Source organism: Sceloporus occidentalis, unplaced genomic scaffold (assembly GCF_023333645.1).
Source record: "Sceloporus occidentalis isolate IW3139 unplaced genomic scaffold, rSceOcc1.0.p SCAF_1, whole genome shotgun sequence".
NCBI classification, from domain to species: domain Eukaryota; kingdom Metazoa; phylum Chordata; class Lepidosauria; order Squamata; family Phrynosomatidae; genus Sceloporus; species Sceloporus occidentalis.
Window position 1 is genome coordinate 137,681,967 of NW_028316981.1, and position 17,924 is coordinate 137,699,890.

Below are 17,924 nucleotides of genomic sequence, written 5' to 3' on the forward strand. Positions count from 1 at the left end.
ATCGTAGGTGATGAGTGGGGAAAAGGCCTTCTTGGTTATGGTGCTCTGCTTGTCGTACTCTCCTAGGTTAATGTCTTAACAACACCAAACAAATACCTTTTAATTCCATCTGGCTTTTAAACTCAGATATATTACTTCTGCTGCAATTGTTTTTTTCAAGGCTGCCTTTTCCTGGTGTTAGCTGTTGCAGTAGTTTATGTAAACTGCCCTGGACATTTCAAAACTGAAGAATAGCATGCATTAACAAGAGGAATCCATTTGCACCCTAGCATCACTTGGGTCAAAATTTTAATTCTTGAGCAAGGCAAGTACGGTTCTCATGAATTTAGAAAGGGTTTTTTTTTTTTTTTTACTGTAACTCTCTGAACCCCCTAGCCTGCATTTCCAGTAACTTTTCCCCTGCTTTGGGATTTGCCAAAATGCAACATGAATCTCTGCAAAAATATCTCTTGAGGTTATGATTAGCTGCACAAGTCCAGTTTACTACTGAGCTTAATTACCTTTAGCTGTTGTAAGTAAGGAGTCCAGAATTTGTCCAACAACTCAGTTCTGTATTTTTTGGTAAAGTAGCCAACATAGGAAACAAATGCAGTAATTAGGAGCACATCTCCACACAAAGTCTTTTCCTGTTCACGGAAATTTTCCACAGACTCGGCCCAACGCACATTTTCTGATGCTAAGCCACCAACAAGCCTTAAGAAACATTTCAAGAAGTTAGATGCATTTGGTTAGCGCAGTGCATGAGTCTCCCTAACCAATTTGATATTCATTGCTAGGCCTGCAGTGTTTCCTGCTTAAGGTAAAGGGTGACCAGTATCTTCATGCCAAGGACCATCTTTATTTTCTGCTGCTGGTATAACTTTGAGATGGTACTCAGAATGACTTCTCAGGTGTCTCAGGTTCCAGCCATGTGAAGTTAGACTGTGAGAGTTAGGTCTGTCACATCTGTTAAACCAGTAGAACTACTAGAGGTTATCTTATCAGCCCTGACAAGTTACATTCTTTCTGAAGGACCTGGTTCTCACTTGGGGATGCTCTTGGATTCAGCATTGCTTCCAGAAGGCAAATAGCTGCTGTAGTTAGGAATGCCCCTAATTTGGCTGGCACTCCAGCTGCACCTCTTCCAACTGAAGGCACATTTGGCCACAGTGGCAATGTTATGACTGCACTCCTACAGTGCACTCTGTGTGGGGCAAGTGTTCAGAACTTACAGCTAGTGAAAAATATTACTTGTCTGTTTTGCACTGTAAAAAGCATTGATCTTGAACAAATGACATTGAACAAATGGGAAATTTGTTTCAATCTCAATTCAATGTACTGATTTTGACCTCAAAATCTTACTGATATGAAGCTGCCTGAACTTTGAGAAGCAAAGACTAGATGCATTTTGAAATCGTGACCTTCTTCAGTGGCCAATATGAGTTCTTTAGTCTTCTATTTCTCCCAACAAGGCTAAACCAAGCACATCACTGTAGAGTTTCACACAGTGTAAGAACTATGGGGTGGTGAAGGCAGGAGACATGTTTATTCTTATTTCATGAGGAACTCTATACTGATGGGTTTGGTTAGGTCTGCTGGGAAGAACTAGGAAGTTAAAAGAACTCTAATGCTGGCCACTCATGAAGATGACAATGGTGAAATGCATCTGGCCTTTGTTTTATTAAAGGCTTGTTCAAACCTATCTTTCTCTGGTTAAAGATTCATACCCAGCAGAACTTCACACGTATTGTCCCTTCAGTGCTATAAAATCTATTTATTTATTATATCTGGATTATTGATTGTTGGTAGATCTATCGGAAATTAGCTTTTAAACATTTTTAAACACATACACATTACTTATTTTCTGACTCTGCTATTTAACAGTCTGGTGAATCAGGTCCTATATTAAGTTTTTTTCTTTTTCAATTTTGTTGGATGTTTCTATGCCAATTATCAGTGAATTAACACTCCCTAACCTGTTCACAATGTGGAAGCTAATTTCCCCACACAAGCCGGGTACTCATTTTAATGACCTACAAAGGATGCAAGGCTGACTGGTCCTTGGAGCCTCTGGGATCAAACTCAAACTTGTGGCTTCAGTACAGTACAGTAGTAGAAGGGTCATAGAACAGATCAACATTCCTGCTAGTTCTTTCTAGAAAGACTTCTTTGGAAGGTCAGATGTTCTAAATGTGTCTTCCAAAGAGAAAGCCTTCAGTCTGACTTTCTGGTTACAGAGCCAGGCAGCCCTTGGTGAAGTTTTGGCAGTGTTTGCACCTGTCTTGCCTGAACAAATGAAGAAGCAAGAGCATATGTTGGATACTGTGATTGTATCCCTGCAACTAAGACTGAATTGCTGCAGTGGATGAAAAAGATTTGAGAGGATTGATCAGAGATGTGCCTGGCTAGATGGGATGAAAGAAAGAAAGAAAGAAAGAAAGAAAGAAAGAAAGAAACCTACAGTCATCTCTACAAGGTTCTAACCAGCTCTGTATAAGCACATAATAACCTATGTGTGTGAGATCATGAAGAAGAAAAGTGAATAATAAATGCTTTTCATAAATGATAAGTAAGTGTTTTGCCTTAAGAGACTGCTTTCAATTGCTAGAATCTTTTAGAAGACAGACATCAGAGTTAGAATCTCTCTTCACTTCTCCTAGCTGTGGAATGGCATTCTTCACCTATACAAATTCACATTCTTGGTGTGCTTTTTGCAAAGGTATCTAGACACTACTGAAAAGATGTGTGGCTTCTTTGTGTGTGATATATTTTGTGCAATTTCTGGTGTAAGATTGAAAGTAGCCCTTTTGAGGGCCTTTTGAAGATCTAAGTCAGCTAAGCTCTTGAACTCCTGTAGGACCATAAAAAAGCAGTGAGTGTTGCTCTCCTTTGGACTGACTGACTTCCCACAGTTAGGGTTGCCATAAGTCAGGAGCTCCAAACTGGGACAAATGTAAGACAAATGTAGGACAAGATTTACAAATGTAGGACACGTTTTTATAAAAATGGAGGACACGCCAAAAAAATAATGATTTTTTTAAAAAATGTTAATATAAATGCATGTTTCTTAGACATGGTCAAAATGGAGGACAGTTTGTTGTTTAATAACAAAAATAAAATAAAATAAAATAACCAAGGCTGGGTTGTATATATTTAAAAATAAAATAAAATAAAATAAAATAAAATACCAAGACTGGGTTGTATATATTTAAAAATAAAAAAACACCTTTCCCTCCCCCTGGCCCAGAGGCCTATCCTCCTCCTTTGCCTCCTCCTCCTCCTCTTACTCCTTTGCCGCCGCCGCCTCCTCCTCCTTTGCCTCCTTTGCCTCCTCTTCCTCCTCCTTTGCTTCCGCCTCCTCCTCCAAGACTGCTGACACTGGCCAATGGCAGACTGGGGCTGGAAATTAGGCCAGCCCCTGCTCATCTGCCATTGGCCAGAAGGCTTAGGAGGCGAGCGCTGCTCCTTAAGCCCTGCGCGCAAGCGTGCAAAAGGGGCAAGCACACGCTGCTCTCGGCCGTGGCCCAGTCAAGCGCTGCGGGCTGTGCAGCAGCTGCGCTGGGGGGGAGGTGGAGGAGGAGCGGTGGAGGCGGAGGGCGGTGCGGCGCGGCCATGGAGGAGGAGGAGGAGGAGGTGGGTGGCCAGCCAGCCGCGTTAGCAGCCACGGTAATGGCCGCATGAGCGCGCCCGGCCTGGAGGCTGGGCCTGGGACAAAGGCCCCAATTGGGGGGGAACTGGGCCGGGGAGGGCAGGGGCCCTCCAAAAGCGGGTTTGTCCTGGGGGCCGCCGGGATATGGCATCCCTACCCACAGTCTAATTACGTCTTCTCTAAATAAACTATGTGTTCTTGATTCACTGCCTTTCATGCAGCATCCATTTTCAGGGAATGTTTCATAACATGCTGGGAAGCATAACAAGTTTCTTCTTCCCAGTTGGGTCAACCATAAGCCCTTGAACTTCTGACTCTAGATATATAAAATACTGAGTGATCCCTTCAGATTCACAAAATTTAAAAATGAAATTATATCAATATGCAATAACATTAGGAGTCTTTTTAATTTCTTTTTGACATATTGTTTTAATATCTACTGCTAAGTTGCTGGTTTTGACCTTTCTGGAAAATCAAGTTTTAAAAAAATAATAAATGCTTAGATTCTTGGGATACTGTAATAAACTGCCATATTCCCCACCCTTGGCTTAAATTCAGGAAATATCACAGCTTGATTTTAATAGTACTTAGTGGAACGATCCATAGATCATAGCAGCAGCACAGTTATTACCATATTCTTATGATGATATTTTGTATGAATGGATCTGGGGAATAGCAGTCGAGGCTGAACATGTTGGCTTTTGTAGCATCTTAGGACCTTAGCCCTGTTCTGCCTCTTAAAATTTCAGAAGACAAAGGAATATGTAACACTGGCTCTTCCAGAACCAAACTAATTGCTACATAAAGAAGATCCATGACTGATCTCTTGCAAGGGACACAATTTTAAAAACATATTTACTGAAATTATATTCTGCCTCCCTAAGGGCCTTATCACATTTCTTCTTTATACCACGTTAATCTGCTCCAGAACAGGCTGGCCCAGCGTCATCAGGGGCTAGCCTGAAGATAGAGGCCCCTCCCTCCATAACTGTCATCTTTCGGCCTGTGAGGGAGAGAATAGGCTGGCCCAGTTCCACCAGGGCTAGCCTGAAGAAGAAGAGACCGCCCTCCGGTCCATCTGCCTTGGTCCAGGCCTCAGAGGGAGAGAAGAACCACTGGACCTGATCCCCTCCCCCCCCCCCTCACCATTCCCTTCTCTCCTTTTGTGTCGTGTCTTTTAGATTGTAAGCCTGAGGGCAGGGAACTGTCTATTATCCCCTCTATTGTAAACCGCTCGGATTCCCAGTGATTGGGCGGTATATAAATAAAACCTATTATTATTATTATTATTATTATTATTATTATTATTATTATTATTATCAGTAGGGATACTGAACTGTATGCACCTTGCTGTTTTTCTGCAGTAATCTCTTCATTAGCATGCTCCACACATAGTTTTCTCTTCCATAATACCCATAATACTTCCATAGCCTCCTTTCATATCCTGCTCCCAGGTTCATGATTGTTCCTTTGTTTTTATTTTAATTTTATTTTTGTTGCCATGGTGTCACAGCAGAAAGACGTCATGCTAACACCTGGCACTGGGCAAGACCTTTTCTCATGAGAGAGTGAATAGGAATAAAAGGTGCCACCATTTCCCCCCATTTTGTGTAGATGAAACTGCCTAATTTGATTTGAACTCATGTAATGAGGTGTATTCTGGCAGTTTAGCCATTTTCTTCCCACCATGGTGTTTTAGTGTCTTTGCATTGTGGGGCCAACTTGGTAGGGTGCTGCAGCTGAGAGTGATCTTCTCTGACCAAGCACCAGCAATAGTCTGTTTATTCTTTGTACAAATCTCCTGAGCAATTCTGAGAGAGGAACTACCTGACAACACTCTCAACGCACCCTCATCACACCCAGTAATGGAGTTCTCACAGAAGGAAGTGCCATTAAGAGTTCCACAGCAAAAAAAGCTAGTTTGGTGGTGTGAAAGGTGATCATTAATGGATTATTTCCAGTGTGCAAAAATGCACATTTGTGACAGTGTTGTGGCAGGATGACATCAGGACACCAACATCATGCAGTAGGGTATGAATGCTGGTGATGTTGCTGCATCACTATGTCACCATAGCACTATGGTGTGATAAGGCCCTAAGAAACATTTCACGGCACTTTCCCTCTGTATTTCCTCCTTTCTTTATTCCACATAAAAAGTGAATGTTTGTGTTGATTTGGGCTTGGAATATGCAATGTGGTAAGAGGCACCCCCCCCCCCTTCTCACTGCTTCTCCAAAACCATGTGGCAGCCCCCACATGTATTTCATATCTTTAAGTGGGGGATGAAGGATGGATCTCTTCCATATGTTGTTTGGCTCCTAATAAAACAGGAAACCAGAGTGACAATCAGCCAATGCCAGCAAGAGAATTTGTTAACGTGGTACCTGTTAGCCAATGAAATGACTCTGTTAGTTGCATCAGCCTCTTGCTGGCACTTGATTTTCTCAGCAGTCGCCTTTTCAAATTCAGCAGTGAGATTGGCCAAATTGGCATTTAGATCCTTTAAAAAAAGTTTGCAGTTAGTTTCATGAAAACTCTGATCAGTCTAGAATAGCAACAGGAAACCCACAGACTATGAGCCACATTTGCCTACCAAAGCTGGACCAAATTCTCCTTCCTCAGAAGAGAAAAGCATTAGACTAATAATTCATCTACAATCTTGAGGCTGCAGCTCAGCTATTCTACTCCTCTCTTATCCTCCCAATAAAACAAAAGTCAAGCTTGCTGTTTGGTCAAGAGATCAGGATTCAGCTGGCTCCTTGAAGCTCTGACTGAATCCATGTCTCTCCACTGCATTCCCCACCTAGGTAAGCCCATAAGGGCTGTTTGATATTGGAACACACTCCCTTGGAGTGTAGTGAAATCTCCTTCTTTGGAGGTTTTTAAACAGACACTGTCGGAAGTGCTTTGATTGTGTGTTCCTGCATAGCAGGGGGTTGGACTGGATGGCCCTTGAGGTCTCTTCCAACTCTACAGTTCTGTGATTCTAAGCCAAGGGAGCAGCGAAGCTGGCTGTGCATTTAGCCAATACTATGAGGTATTGTGTAAGTCTCAAGGTGAGGATTCAGCTGGTCCAGGAACTGAGTCAGTGTTGCTACTCTTCCATCTTCCATGTGTAAGAAAGATAAAAGATAAAGCCACCCCAAGCAAAGTATTGGTAGAGGAGCATTATTTGGGAAAGTGACTTCAGTTTCCTTACATTTTTCTAACTGTGCAGAATGAACGAGTGTCCAGGACTGAAGTCCCAAATGGGAGAGTTTCAGTTGGTATGTTGGCTGGGCACTCATGACATTAGGTAAAAGGCTGTGGAGGAGGAATCTAGTTTCTAGAATCTCCAAAATTCCCCATCACTGTTACTGAGTTTCAAATAATACACTTAATGTTTCCTCCACTGGGACAATACTTCACACGTTGCGTGTTATAACCTACACCCAGAAGCATCTGGTGGCCCCCTATGGAATACAAGATGCCAGACAAGAAATTTTGTTTTGATTTGAATCCAGCAGAGTTCTTCTGCTTTGACCTCTGTCATGAACTGGAGACTTATTGGCTCAAGATGACATGCTTAGCTCATACACTGACTATCCATTTTATATAGACATAGGGGAAATGTCACTTGAGCACTATAGGCTTAATTTGCTAACTCACATATAAATAATGGGTTTGCTTGCTCAGTGCCAGTAGTAAATGTCAGTTGTTTTAAAAGAGTGACATTTACTTGGATGGGACTGCCTGGGGCTCTGGCAATTCACCAAGGTGATGTTATGGTGCACTTAACTGCAATCTTGTTTTTAATCATTGTGAGTTTTGCCTGCGCCTCTGCCAGTTCATTATTAGCCTCTTCCAAGGCCTGCCGCTTGGGTGCAACATTACAGTAGACTTCGTAGAAACGAACAATGTTTAGGCACCATGAGCACAAACCAGCTGCTGCTGTGGACTTAGACAGTATAAACTCAGGATCAAAGGTTGGATCATTCTGAAATGGCCTGCAGAGAGAAGGCAAAAAGCAGAGGTTTTTAAACATGAAGAAGCAAAAGATCCTTAAAAATTTATAAAGGGGCCATAAAATATATTATCACATCTACATGCTTGTTATCACAGAGATCACTCCTCCATGCAGGGTTCCTCTATTTGATATAAAATTAATATTAAACAGATGTTTTAGGCAGGTAGCCGAGAGGGCACCCCAGTGCAGGAAAACTAGCTATGCCATATAAGGACCATATTTGGCGATCCCGCTGGCTCAGGATGAGAAAGCTGGGATATGTAGCCAGGACAGATGAATTAAAATCAGAATCTGCATAATCCCTTCACTGATAGGAGTGATGGTGGGTGATAAACCTTGAGTTTACACATGAACAGAAGTCCAACATTTCCTCTCTCTGAGAGTGAGATTCCTTTGTCAAGGGACATTCATGGTGACTGTTCAGCCATTTACAGACTTCTGGTTCTTTTCTTCCCTTCTGGAAACTTCACCTTAATTCCCAAACTGTCCCGGGATACATTTTGTCCTATAAAAATGCCTGCCAAAACACTTTCAATTTGGTTTCAGATCCCCCTTTCTATGTTGATTGTGGGTGTCCTCTTGCATTTTGGGTAACATGCTGTATATGAACAAAAGATGTTAGGAGGGACAGATGCATTCCAGACTGCACTTATCAACAAAGAGAGGTTGGCCATATTGATATTCTGATCCCAAATGTACTCAGGGAATATGAGAGCATATTTACTATGTCTGTAGCCTTCCTGGTCATTTTAGGCTCAGCAGAGGCAATTTAAAAAACAAAAACAAAACAGGAAATAATTTCTGTTCACTTCCTGTTGTTAAAATTGCTTCTCCTGGGTCTGAAATGGCCGGAGATAGGGACAAAAACATGGTAAAAATGCTCCCATGCCTCCCAAAACACTATAGCACATTGGGAGAGTAAAAAAGCTTGGATTTTCTTTTGCAAGTGTATGTGGCCCTTTAAGGTCTCCTTGGAGGCAATATAGTCCCCTAGCCTCCCACAGTTGCCCACTCTGACTTAGATGTGAGACCTTGGAGAGGACAATCCCTATGTAGGCTTCTTCTATGCTTTGATCCAATAAGGCAGGGGTTGGCAACCCCTGGCCCGTGGGCCGCATCCGGCCCGCAGAAGCAGCAGGACCAGCCCCAGCCCGGTCCTGCTGCTGATTGCCACAGGCGGTACTGCGGTGCTGGTGGCGCCGCTGGCACCGAGGAGGGCAGGCCACAGACAGTGTGCCGCCGCCGCCGCCGCTGCCCACGCCTTCCTGTAGCCCTGCGCGCGCCTGCAGGGCTGCGCGCAGGGCTAAATAGGTGGAGTTTCTCCTCCTGGGGCTGGCTGGCCAATGGCTGCTGGCAGGGGGCGGGCTTTTGGAGCTCCAGCCTGCCCCCTTTGGCCAGCCAGCCTCAAGAGGAGGAGCTCCTCCTCGGGCAGGGCTGGAAGGGGGTGGGGGTCCTCCTCCTCCTTCCCGCCACTCCCACGGCTGCCTGACAGCCGCAGGGAGGGAAGGGGGCAGGGGTCACCTCCTCCTCCTTCCCGCCCTTCCTGTGGCTGCCTGACAGCCGCGGGGAGGGAAGGAAGGGGGCGGGGTCGCCTCCTCCTCCTTCCCGCGGCTGCCTGACAACTGCGGGGAGGGGAGGAAGGGGGCGGGGGTCACCTCCTCCTCCTTCCCACCCTTCCCACGGCTGCCTGACAGCCGCGGGGAGGGAAGGAAGAGGGCAGGGGTCGCCTCCTCCTCCTTCCCTCCCCTCCTATGGCTGCCTGACAGCTGTGGGGAGGGAAGGAAGGGGGCGGGGTCGCCTCCTCCTCCTTCCCTCCCTTCCCACGGATGCCTGACAGCCGCGGAGAGGGAAGGAAGGGGGCGGGGGTCACTTCCTGCCCTTTCCCTCCCTTCCCACAGCTGCCTGACAGCCGCGGAGAGGGAAGGAAGGGGGCGGGGGTCACCTCCTGCCCTTTCCCTCCCTTCCCACGGCTGCCTGACAGCCACAGGCAGGGAAGGAAGGGGGCAGGGGAAGAGGAGGAGGAAGAGGAGGAGGAGGGAGGAAGGAAGGAGCAGGAGGAGGAGGGAGGACGGAAGGAGGAGGAAGAGGAGGAGGAGGGAGGAAGGAAGGAGCAGGAGGAGGAGGGAGGAAGGAAGGAGGAGGAAGGAGGAAGAGGAGGAGGGAGGAGGAAGAAGGAGGAGGAGGGAGGAAGGAAGGAGCAGGAGGAGGAGGAGGAGGAGGAGGAGGAGGAAGAAGAAGAAGAAGAAGAAGAAGAAGAGTAGCAGGAGGAGGAGGAGGATTTCCATTCCATTTGTACAGGTCTGCTTTGTTTTAACAATGATAGTGGTGATGATGATGATGATATCAGTCAGTTTCTGAGACATGCACTCACTCTTTCTGAAGGTGAGAGAGTGTGACTTTCCAAAGTGCATTTCTGTGTATTTTCGGTGCTTTTAATGCTAAAAGGTCTGCTTTAACAGTGATAGTGATGATGATGATGATGATGATGATGATGGTGATGGTGATGATGATGGTGAAGGTGATATTGATATCAGCCAGCTTCTGAGGCCCAAATGTCCTCCATTTTGATCATGCCTAAGAAACTTGCATTTATATTAACATTTTTTAAAAATCATCAAATTTTTTCGCACGTCCTCCATTTTTTAAAAAATGTGTCCTACATTTGAAAATGTTGTCCTATTATTTATTTATTTATTTATTTATTTATTGGCTTCGGCCCCCCAGTTGTCTGAGGGACAGCAACCCGGCCCCTGGCTCAAAAAGGTTGCCTACCCCTGCAATAAGGGTATGGCAATAACTTCTTTTGATGTAGCAACATTAGTGGAGACTCCTCTTACTTAAAAGCTTTCAAGCAGGGCTCAGGAATATGCTCCTTGTCATATTTCTTCAGGGCATCCAAAAATGTGTCCACTTTGCCCATCATGCCTTTTGCCGCCTTCCAGCTTCTGTCCTTTGGTATCTTGCCACCCGGAGCTGTAAGGATCATTACTGCAGCTGTCACATTAACCACAGCTTCTGGAGGTGACCCAAAAGACTTCAGTTCTGTCAGGTTGTTCTAGAAAGGCAGAGAGAGAGGGAGGGAGGCAGGCAGGGAATTAATGGATAATGATGGGACAAGATGTGGTGGGAGACAGAACAATTTTATTTTTCATGTGGTACTGTATGTCAGGGCCTTAGCTAAATACTGAAAATTATATTATAAACCAATAAAAGTTTATTGACCAAAGAACCTCAATCATATACAATATTTAAGCACTAAATAGTGCTCTGAAATTTTTATTTTTGGGAAGGTGGTAAAGTTTAATGTTTGTAGACATATCAACGAAGGAGGAATAATATGGAAGTCATATTTTGGAGTCATTTATAGGCTCTTCCTTACAGGTAAAGTCTTTTCTGAGGTTCAGGCTAGAAATGGTCTCAAACACTTGGTTGGAACCCAAATCAACTTCAAATCTGCAGAGGTTTGCCATTTCTATTGAATTTTTGGATTAGAAGAAGAGCCCAAAAGAATTTGGAGCCAGTTTCTAAACAACATGAGAATGTCCATAATTTCAAAATATTTGGGGCCTTGTAATGGTATTTAGAGGGGAAATAATGCTTCCGAAAACCTTTACTGTCTCTGTAATTCTATTTGACATTGATCAACCTTGAACTAGAAAAGAATGTATCATCTGACCCATGGAAAAACCTAAGACTGTACCTTGTTGAGAGTGTCCAAGGCTTCCTGAGCAGCAATCAGTGCAGGTTCGGCTTTGGCTAAATCAGTTTCACAAGCTCGTTGCTTTTCTGATACATTCTGGGTACAGGAAGTGCAAGGAGATGTGAGAAATAAATGAAACTGTTGATGCAAATACACTCACTTCATGTCTTCCCCCCAACTTTTAAATTTTGAGGCCTATCTTTTGTATACCTTCCAAATAACCCAATTTGGCAGGGACAGTCTTAGTTAATCTTCTCTCACCCTGCTTTTTAGCTGCTTTTAAAGGCCCAATTCCCACTGGGCTAAAAAGGGGGCCTATATTGCTGCGATTCTGATCCTGATTTTTTTTTTTCTGAGCTGTATTTGAATCTGGTCCCTCATTCTCATTACGAAAGGGTGCAAACAGACTTGGGTTTTTTTTTACACATGTTCTCTTTCCCATTGAAATTTTCTCAGTTGTAATTTGAAGCAGACTTTTTTGCTCCTCATTCCCATTGCCCTTCTGGAACCTCTTTTTTTTAAGCAGCTGTCAATCAAGTGCCTAGGCACTTGATGTCACAGCCAATCAATCTCTTAGGTGCTTTTCCCTTCTGGGAAAGAGAGAAGGAGCCTCCATCTCCCCAAGTCACTTTGCCTCCCAGGCTCTCCTGTGTCTTCCCAGAGCCCCTCTGGGAATGGGAGAAGGACCCTCTATCCCCCTAAGTCCCTTTGCCTCCCAGGCTCTCCTGTGTCTTCCCAGAGCCCCTCTGGGAAAGGGGAAAGGAACCTCTATTCCCCCAGGTCCCTTTGCCTCCCAGGCTCTGCTATGTCTTCCCAGAGTCCTTCTGGGAAAGGGGAAAGAAGCCTCCATCCTCCCAAGTCCCTTTGCCTCCCTCATTGCTCCCTGAGCTATTTGGGGGGCGATCGAGCAGGCATGTAAAAAAAGAAAGAAAAATAGTTAAAAATAGTGTTCAATGAGTCTCTTCACACATCGGTCTATGAATGTGGAGCAGGGGGGAGTTTGCAGGGGGGGCATAATGTGTTTACTGCGTTTGGAGGTCAGTGTAGCAATTTGCTATATTTGGACACCCGACAGAGTGCCTAAGCGATTGAAAGCTTAATTAAAAATAAATAAATTTGTCTACACATGCGATCGCCTTATCCTGCTTCCCACTCCACCGGGGGAAAGGCTATGCGAACGGGAGAAAATGGCACCGGTAATGCAGGAAAGAGAACAAGTGGGTGACACCCCCAGGCCAGCCCCTTGAGCACTGCTCCTCCCATCCCCAAGTTCCTGAATCAGACATCCTTTCGTTCCCATTCATTTGCCCCGAATCAGACTCAGAAGGTGCAGGAAAAACCTCCAAAAAAGTACAGTCAAATTAACCCAGATTATCCACCACTGATTAGGGTTTTCCCAGGAAAAATCGATTACATGGGGATCAGATCCGAATTCCAATGGGAACGAAATCAGTGCAATGAGGATCGAATGCGCGCTCAAATGGGAACGATGCCCCCATAATCCATGTCTTGATCCGCTTTATAACCCAGTGGGAATGGGGCCTAAATATACCAGGTTCTCTTTCCCCCACTTCCCCCCTTTGCCTTCAGCTTACTTCCATTGTTGCGAACTGAGATCAAAGTGCAAAATAGTTTGCATTCAATTAACCCAATAGGGAAAAAGGAGAGGTGGGAGTGGAGTCTTGCCCTTCTCAGTAGGATCAGGGGGAAATAAACTGCTGCACCCTCTCCTATCTTGTGCATTCTTCTTCATTAATAACGTTTGCCATTTTGACAACATTCCAATGTTGCATGTGCCCACAACATTTTCATCTGTGAAATGTTGGCAGGCATGCTTTTATTATTGAGAACATTTCCACAACTAATGCTGAGAAAAGGAGAGTATGCTTGTGAAAAACCAAGCATATCACTTGGGAACATGGCTCAGCTGCACAGTCTCAGAAGCCTGCCACTATAAACCTTCAGCAGAAGGTAGAAAATGTATTCTTAAGAAAGCTTGATGGATTAAGGTAAATTGTCCAGAAGAAAAGGGCAGCCATTCCACAAACACAATGGAGAAAATAATGGGTCTGAAGAAACAAAAACCATCTCTCTACCTTAATACAGCCAGGCTTGTGACATGCCAGGATAGGCATGTGACAGACACACTGCAGTTTTAAGTGCTTTGTTGCATGTTGGTGTAAATATACATCAACATAGCACAACAGATGTCACAGCCTTGAGTGCACCTGCTGTATAGGGGCTGATTAACCTCCATCTCAGCTAAAACTGTGAGACAAGCCCATGGCTACACAGGCACCCACATTTACACAGCTTCTGAAAGACAGTGAAAGACAGTGAGGTAGCACAACTGCTTGTATAACCATAGTTATGCAAATGTAGTGTTCCAACAGGACTCAAGCTCATGAATAATATCATAGCTGCAATATTTTTAATGTGAAAAGAATCCACTGTGGCGAAATATGTCAACAGTTCCAGTCATCAATGTTTGTAACACAGTACCTTTCCTTCTTGTTACTAACCATCTCTTTTCTTACACTGTCATAGTTCATAATGAGAAAGGCTAGGTGATGGAACTGGAGACTTGCAACAACTCATTAAAGGGCCAGTCTCTGCTGCATGACTAGTTTATGAGGAACATGTTAGAAATGCAACAACACCTAGCACTGAAGAGTCAAGAATGCTTCAGAGAGGGCAACAGTAATAACGAGTGACTAAAAAGTGTCCTCCCTGCTTGTCTACTTATCCTGACCCTCTGTGATGTAAATGGATCCTCTCCCAGCTCCTCTCTAGATTGGAACTAGTTTATATTAGCACCCTGAGTAACTTTTGTATCTTATAACCTTATCACACAGGGAAAATTGAGGGTTTAAACAGTGACTATCCCCTGAAAATTATGTGATCGTGATTAAGATTTTCACACACATCACGATTAAACAGTCATTATCCCGGGAATAACCAGACAATAATTTCCCAGTGACTGATTTGTTGCTTTTTATTGCCTGCTTATTCCCAGGATAATAGCACTTTAATTGTGATGTCATGTGAAAATCTCAATTGTGATCACATGATTTTCATGGGATAATCACTGTTTAAACCCCCAATTTTCCCCATGTGATAAAGTCCTTAGAATACAGTTTCTATAACAGAGTGTTTATTTTGTTTTTCTAAGCCATTGGTGTCTTTGCTCCTTCACCAGGATCTTTAACCAATTCAAGCACACACTATCAAAACAGACCAACTAGTATTGTAGCTTTGTACCTTACTAGGAGGATTCTGCTTTCCACTGAGAACTAAATAAAATAAGAATAGTTTTACTTACTATGTTAATGACCTGGACTTTCAGTTCCTCCTCATCAGCAATTGCTTTCTCCCTGCTCACTTTCTCTGTTTCAACCCCCACCACTTGGATCAGTTTGTCAGCATCTTCATTCTTATGTTTGAGCTCCAGCTCTTGAACAGCAAGTTTAGCTTTCAGATCATCAACCTATCAAGTACATCCAAAAGAAAAGATTGAGCTGAAATAAAGTGTGTGTGTGTGTGAATTTCATGAGCTATTCTGCTTCCCTTCTCCTGATGACACATTTCTCTGTTTCAGTGATCTTTCATGGACCTAAGAAATTGAATGAATGGGAGTAGAAAAGGGGGACAAAGGGGAAAGATGTATATTTCCTCCTTTGGTCTAACAACTCCAGCTCTAATCAGATTAACACATAGCAGCTTTTAATGAAATAAAAGTACCCCTAGAGCCCAGACACTCTTAAAGTGCCCACTTCCATCATTTTAAAAGTCAAAATCAACCTGGGCAACATGTGAGCAGGAATGTGTGGTGAGAGGAAGAAACAGAATGAAGGTTTAAACTTTTCTTTGTGAGTTATTTTTTCATCTTGAAATTAGACACAGGAACCTTCCCCATGTTCACTCTGCTCCAGTAAATGAAAAAACAGCTTGAGGAAGGGGTAAGTTGACTCTGAGCAAGAAAATAAGTATGAGGAAAAATATTAAGCAATCCTTCTCCATTCTCTTTTCTGGTAGTATAATGTTAAAAAACCTTATGAAATTCATGGGGTCACCAAAGTCAACAGATGATTTGAAGGTGCGTGCATGCATGCACAGTATTGAGGCTGCACAAGCTGCTTGGAAAAAGCACCACAGGTGGTGGGGAGTCATGCAGTTCCATGTAGCGTATAATTTGAGCTGTTATATACTTGCGGGGAACTTAGTCAATGAATTAAATGTGTTTGGAGTATGCACTGGTCGCTCATCTGGAAAAAAACCTTAGTCATGTGTAAATAATTGAATTTCTTATGGGACGGAGTATCTTTCAGATCATCTCAGAGAGGGCGGACAACAACTCACAGAGGGTGGCCTTTCTCTCACATTAGCACTTTCATGCACTCATGGGTCCCTTCCTGCTTCTGGTGAGTAGAACGGTACTCCTTAAGGGCATCTGGATGAGCTGTCAGCACCCACTGATTTTAGTCCATGTGACCTAGAAACTCAGTGAGAAGTTACTGTGGGTTCAACTTGCACTTTCCACCTTTGACTCTGCAGAGATTTTCTTTCCCTCACCCTTATGGGAGCAGGCACATGAAAGAGTGTGAAAGAGTGGAAGTCTGTAAAGGAAGCTTTATGCTAAACAGTAATCTACATTGCAAAAGGTTGTCTTTTGCATGAAGGACACTCCTCCCTTCAGGCATATGTAGAAGAAGTTACAAAGTTGCAGAATAGTCTAGGTCACATTCAGCCAAGGTGACAAAAATAAACATAAGCCCCAACACATCTAGCTACATCTTTTGTCCTTGGATTTTGGATGTTCCCGGGACAAGCTGTGATTATGGACTGCATGATCCAGCCTCAACCAAGCATCCATAGGTATGGCAGACACCCAGCCCCTTTGTCTTTGTTTGTTTTTCTCTCCGTTCAACTCTCTTGCCTTGTGGTCACTTGGTGCTTTTTATAACTTTTTCTGGGAATAATCTCAAGGATCCATGTTTCTGCCATCTCCACTGGACTATTGTCTTTTCTCATCTTCTATACTGACCCCAATACATACAGTTTAGCACCATCATATCATCAGTCCCCTGCAGGGAGACAATAGCCATCAGCTGTGTTGCCCAGATGATGGGAAAGCCCATTATCACAAGCACGTTGATGTTACACAAAATACCACATTTGCATTCTTCATTATTTCTCAGTGACTATACAGCATCCAGTGTATGTGCTAGATTCATAGTAACTAGACACATGGCAATTCTCTACAGACATGGAGTAATGGACCCAAGGAGTGATCTTGTCATTGTCACTGCAAAACAAAACAAAACAAAATGTTAATTCATTCACAGACATACCTGAGAGGCTGTACTCTGGAGTTTCATCAAACCATTCTCCAGCCTTTCAATTTTGGCAATCAGCTCCTTTCTTTTTTTAGCAAGCAGGTTCTGATAAAGTTTGATCTGTTCCAGGAAGGTCTTTGGAGTGGTATAATTATAGCGCCTCTCAGTGGACAAGTAGACCTTGGACATTTCATTAACAGTTTTGTGGACATGTGACATAAAGAGGCTGATGGAAGTCTTAACATCAGGCTGTAAAAAGAACCATGAGATATCAGTTGGCCTCTTTAAAAAACAGAGGCTGGTAATCAGACAGGCAGTGAATACCATAAAAATAAATTGCAAATGAAACTTACTAATACATGATAAAAACTAAGTTTTATTATTTTTGTCACTTCAGCATTGAAGAAAGAATAAACTGTGTTCAAACCAAGCTACATTTGAATCAGCCTATATTTTATAAAACAAGTGAATTGAACAAAGATAGTAAAAAGCCTATATGAGAGGTATTTTGTCCATCCTCCAACCTAGTTCCAGCAAGCATACTAGCTTGATAACTACAATTACTGAGACATGCTATGTTAAAATTAAGGAATCCACATTGCCATTTAACACCTGATTCCACTGTGGAGAAGTTGGTATGTTGTTGCTAAATGAATGCTACTCTAAAGACCAGAGGTTTTGCACACTCCAGTTTCCTTTGTTTAAATATGCAACATGAGCATTGCTGTATAATACAGAGCCTATGAAAGTTTAATGTGTTTAGAAGAGGAAAGCATGTGTACTGAAGGAAAACAAAGATATAAGGGTTTTTGTTGGTGAATATTAGCATTAACTAGTCTCAGTGGGACACTGATGTTAATATACTGTAGCTCTACAAATGTAATGGGACTCAGTGGTGTTTGACTTGCACCACTGCTTTTTATCTGCTGTACATGTTCAAAACAAAATAAACAAACATGGCAGAAAGCAAGTCCTTTCCAAGAAGTGAAAGCTTCGGGCAAAGATCTAGAAAGCTGGGCTTTTAGCAGAATCCCCCTCTGTTCCATGCATTGTGTTAAACTGGTATTGTAATACAAAAGGGTGATACAATGACAATGTTTTAGTATGTTTTCATCTGTGTAATTGATTTTTTAATGTATTGTAGATTCTATGTACTGTAAATTTAGATCATGTTCAAGGCCTACAGATCCTAGAAGCCCTAGCAAACGTGGCTAATGGTAAGGAATTTGGCAGGAGTTATCCAGAAATCTGGAA

General features: G+C 43.3%; 1 protein-coding gene across 1 annotated transcript in view; it reads right to left on the bottom strand.

Annotated features, from left to right (window-relative positions):
* Positions 1 to 17,924, bottom strand: part of LOC149322290 (dynein axonemal heavy chain 17-like) — a 50,723-nt gene that overhangs the window by 24,881 nt on the left and 7,918 nt on the right. The window contains exons 4-10 of the mRNA XM_089538648.1: positions 16,686 to 16,919; positions 14,657 to 14,821; positions 11,335 to 11,430; positions 10,472 to 10,689; positions 7,407 to 7,614; positions 6,013 to 6,128; positions 501 to 693 (exon numbers count right to left, since the gene is read on the bottom strand). Coding sequence (XP_089394774.1) covers positions 501 to 693; positions 6,013 to 6,128; positions 7,407 to 7,614; positions 10,472 to 10,689; positions 11,335 to 11,430; positions 14,657 to 14,821; positions 16,686 to 16,919 — 1,230 coding nt within the window. The remainder of the gene's footprint in view (positions 1 to 500; positions 694 to 6,012; positions 6,129 to 7,406; positions 7,615 to 10,471; positions 10,690 to 11,334; positions 11,431 to 14,656; positions 14,822 to 16,685; positions 16,920 to 17,924) is intronic.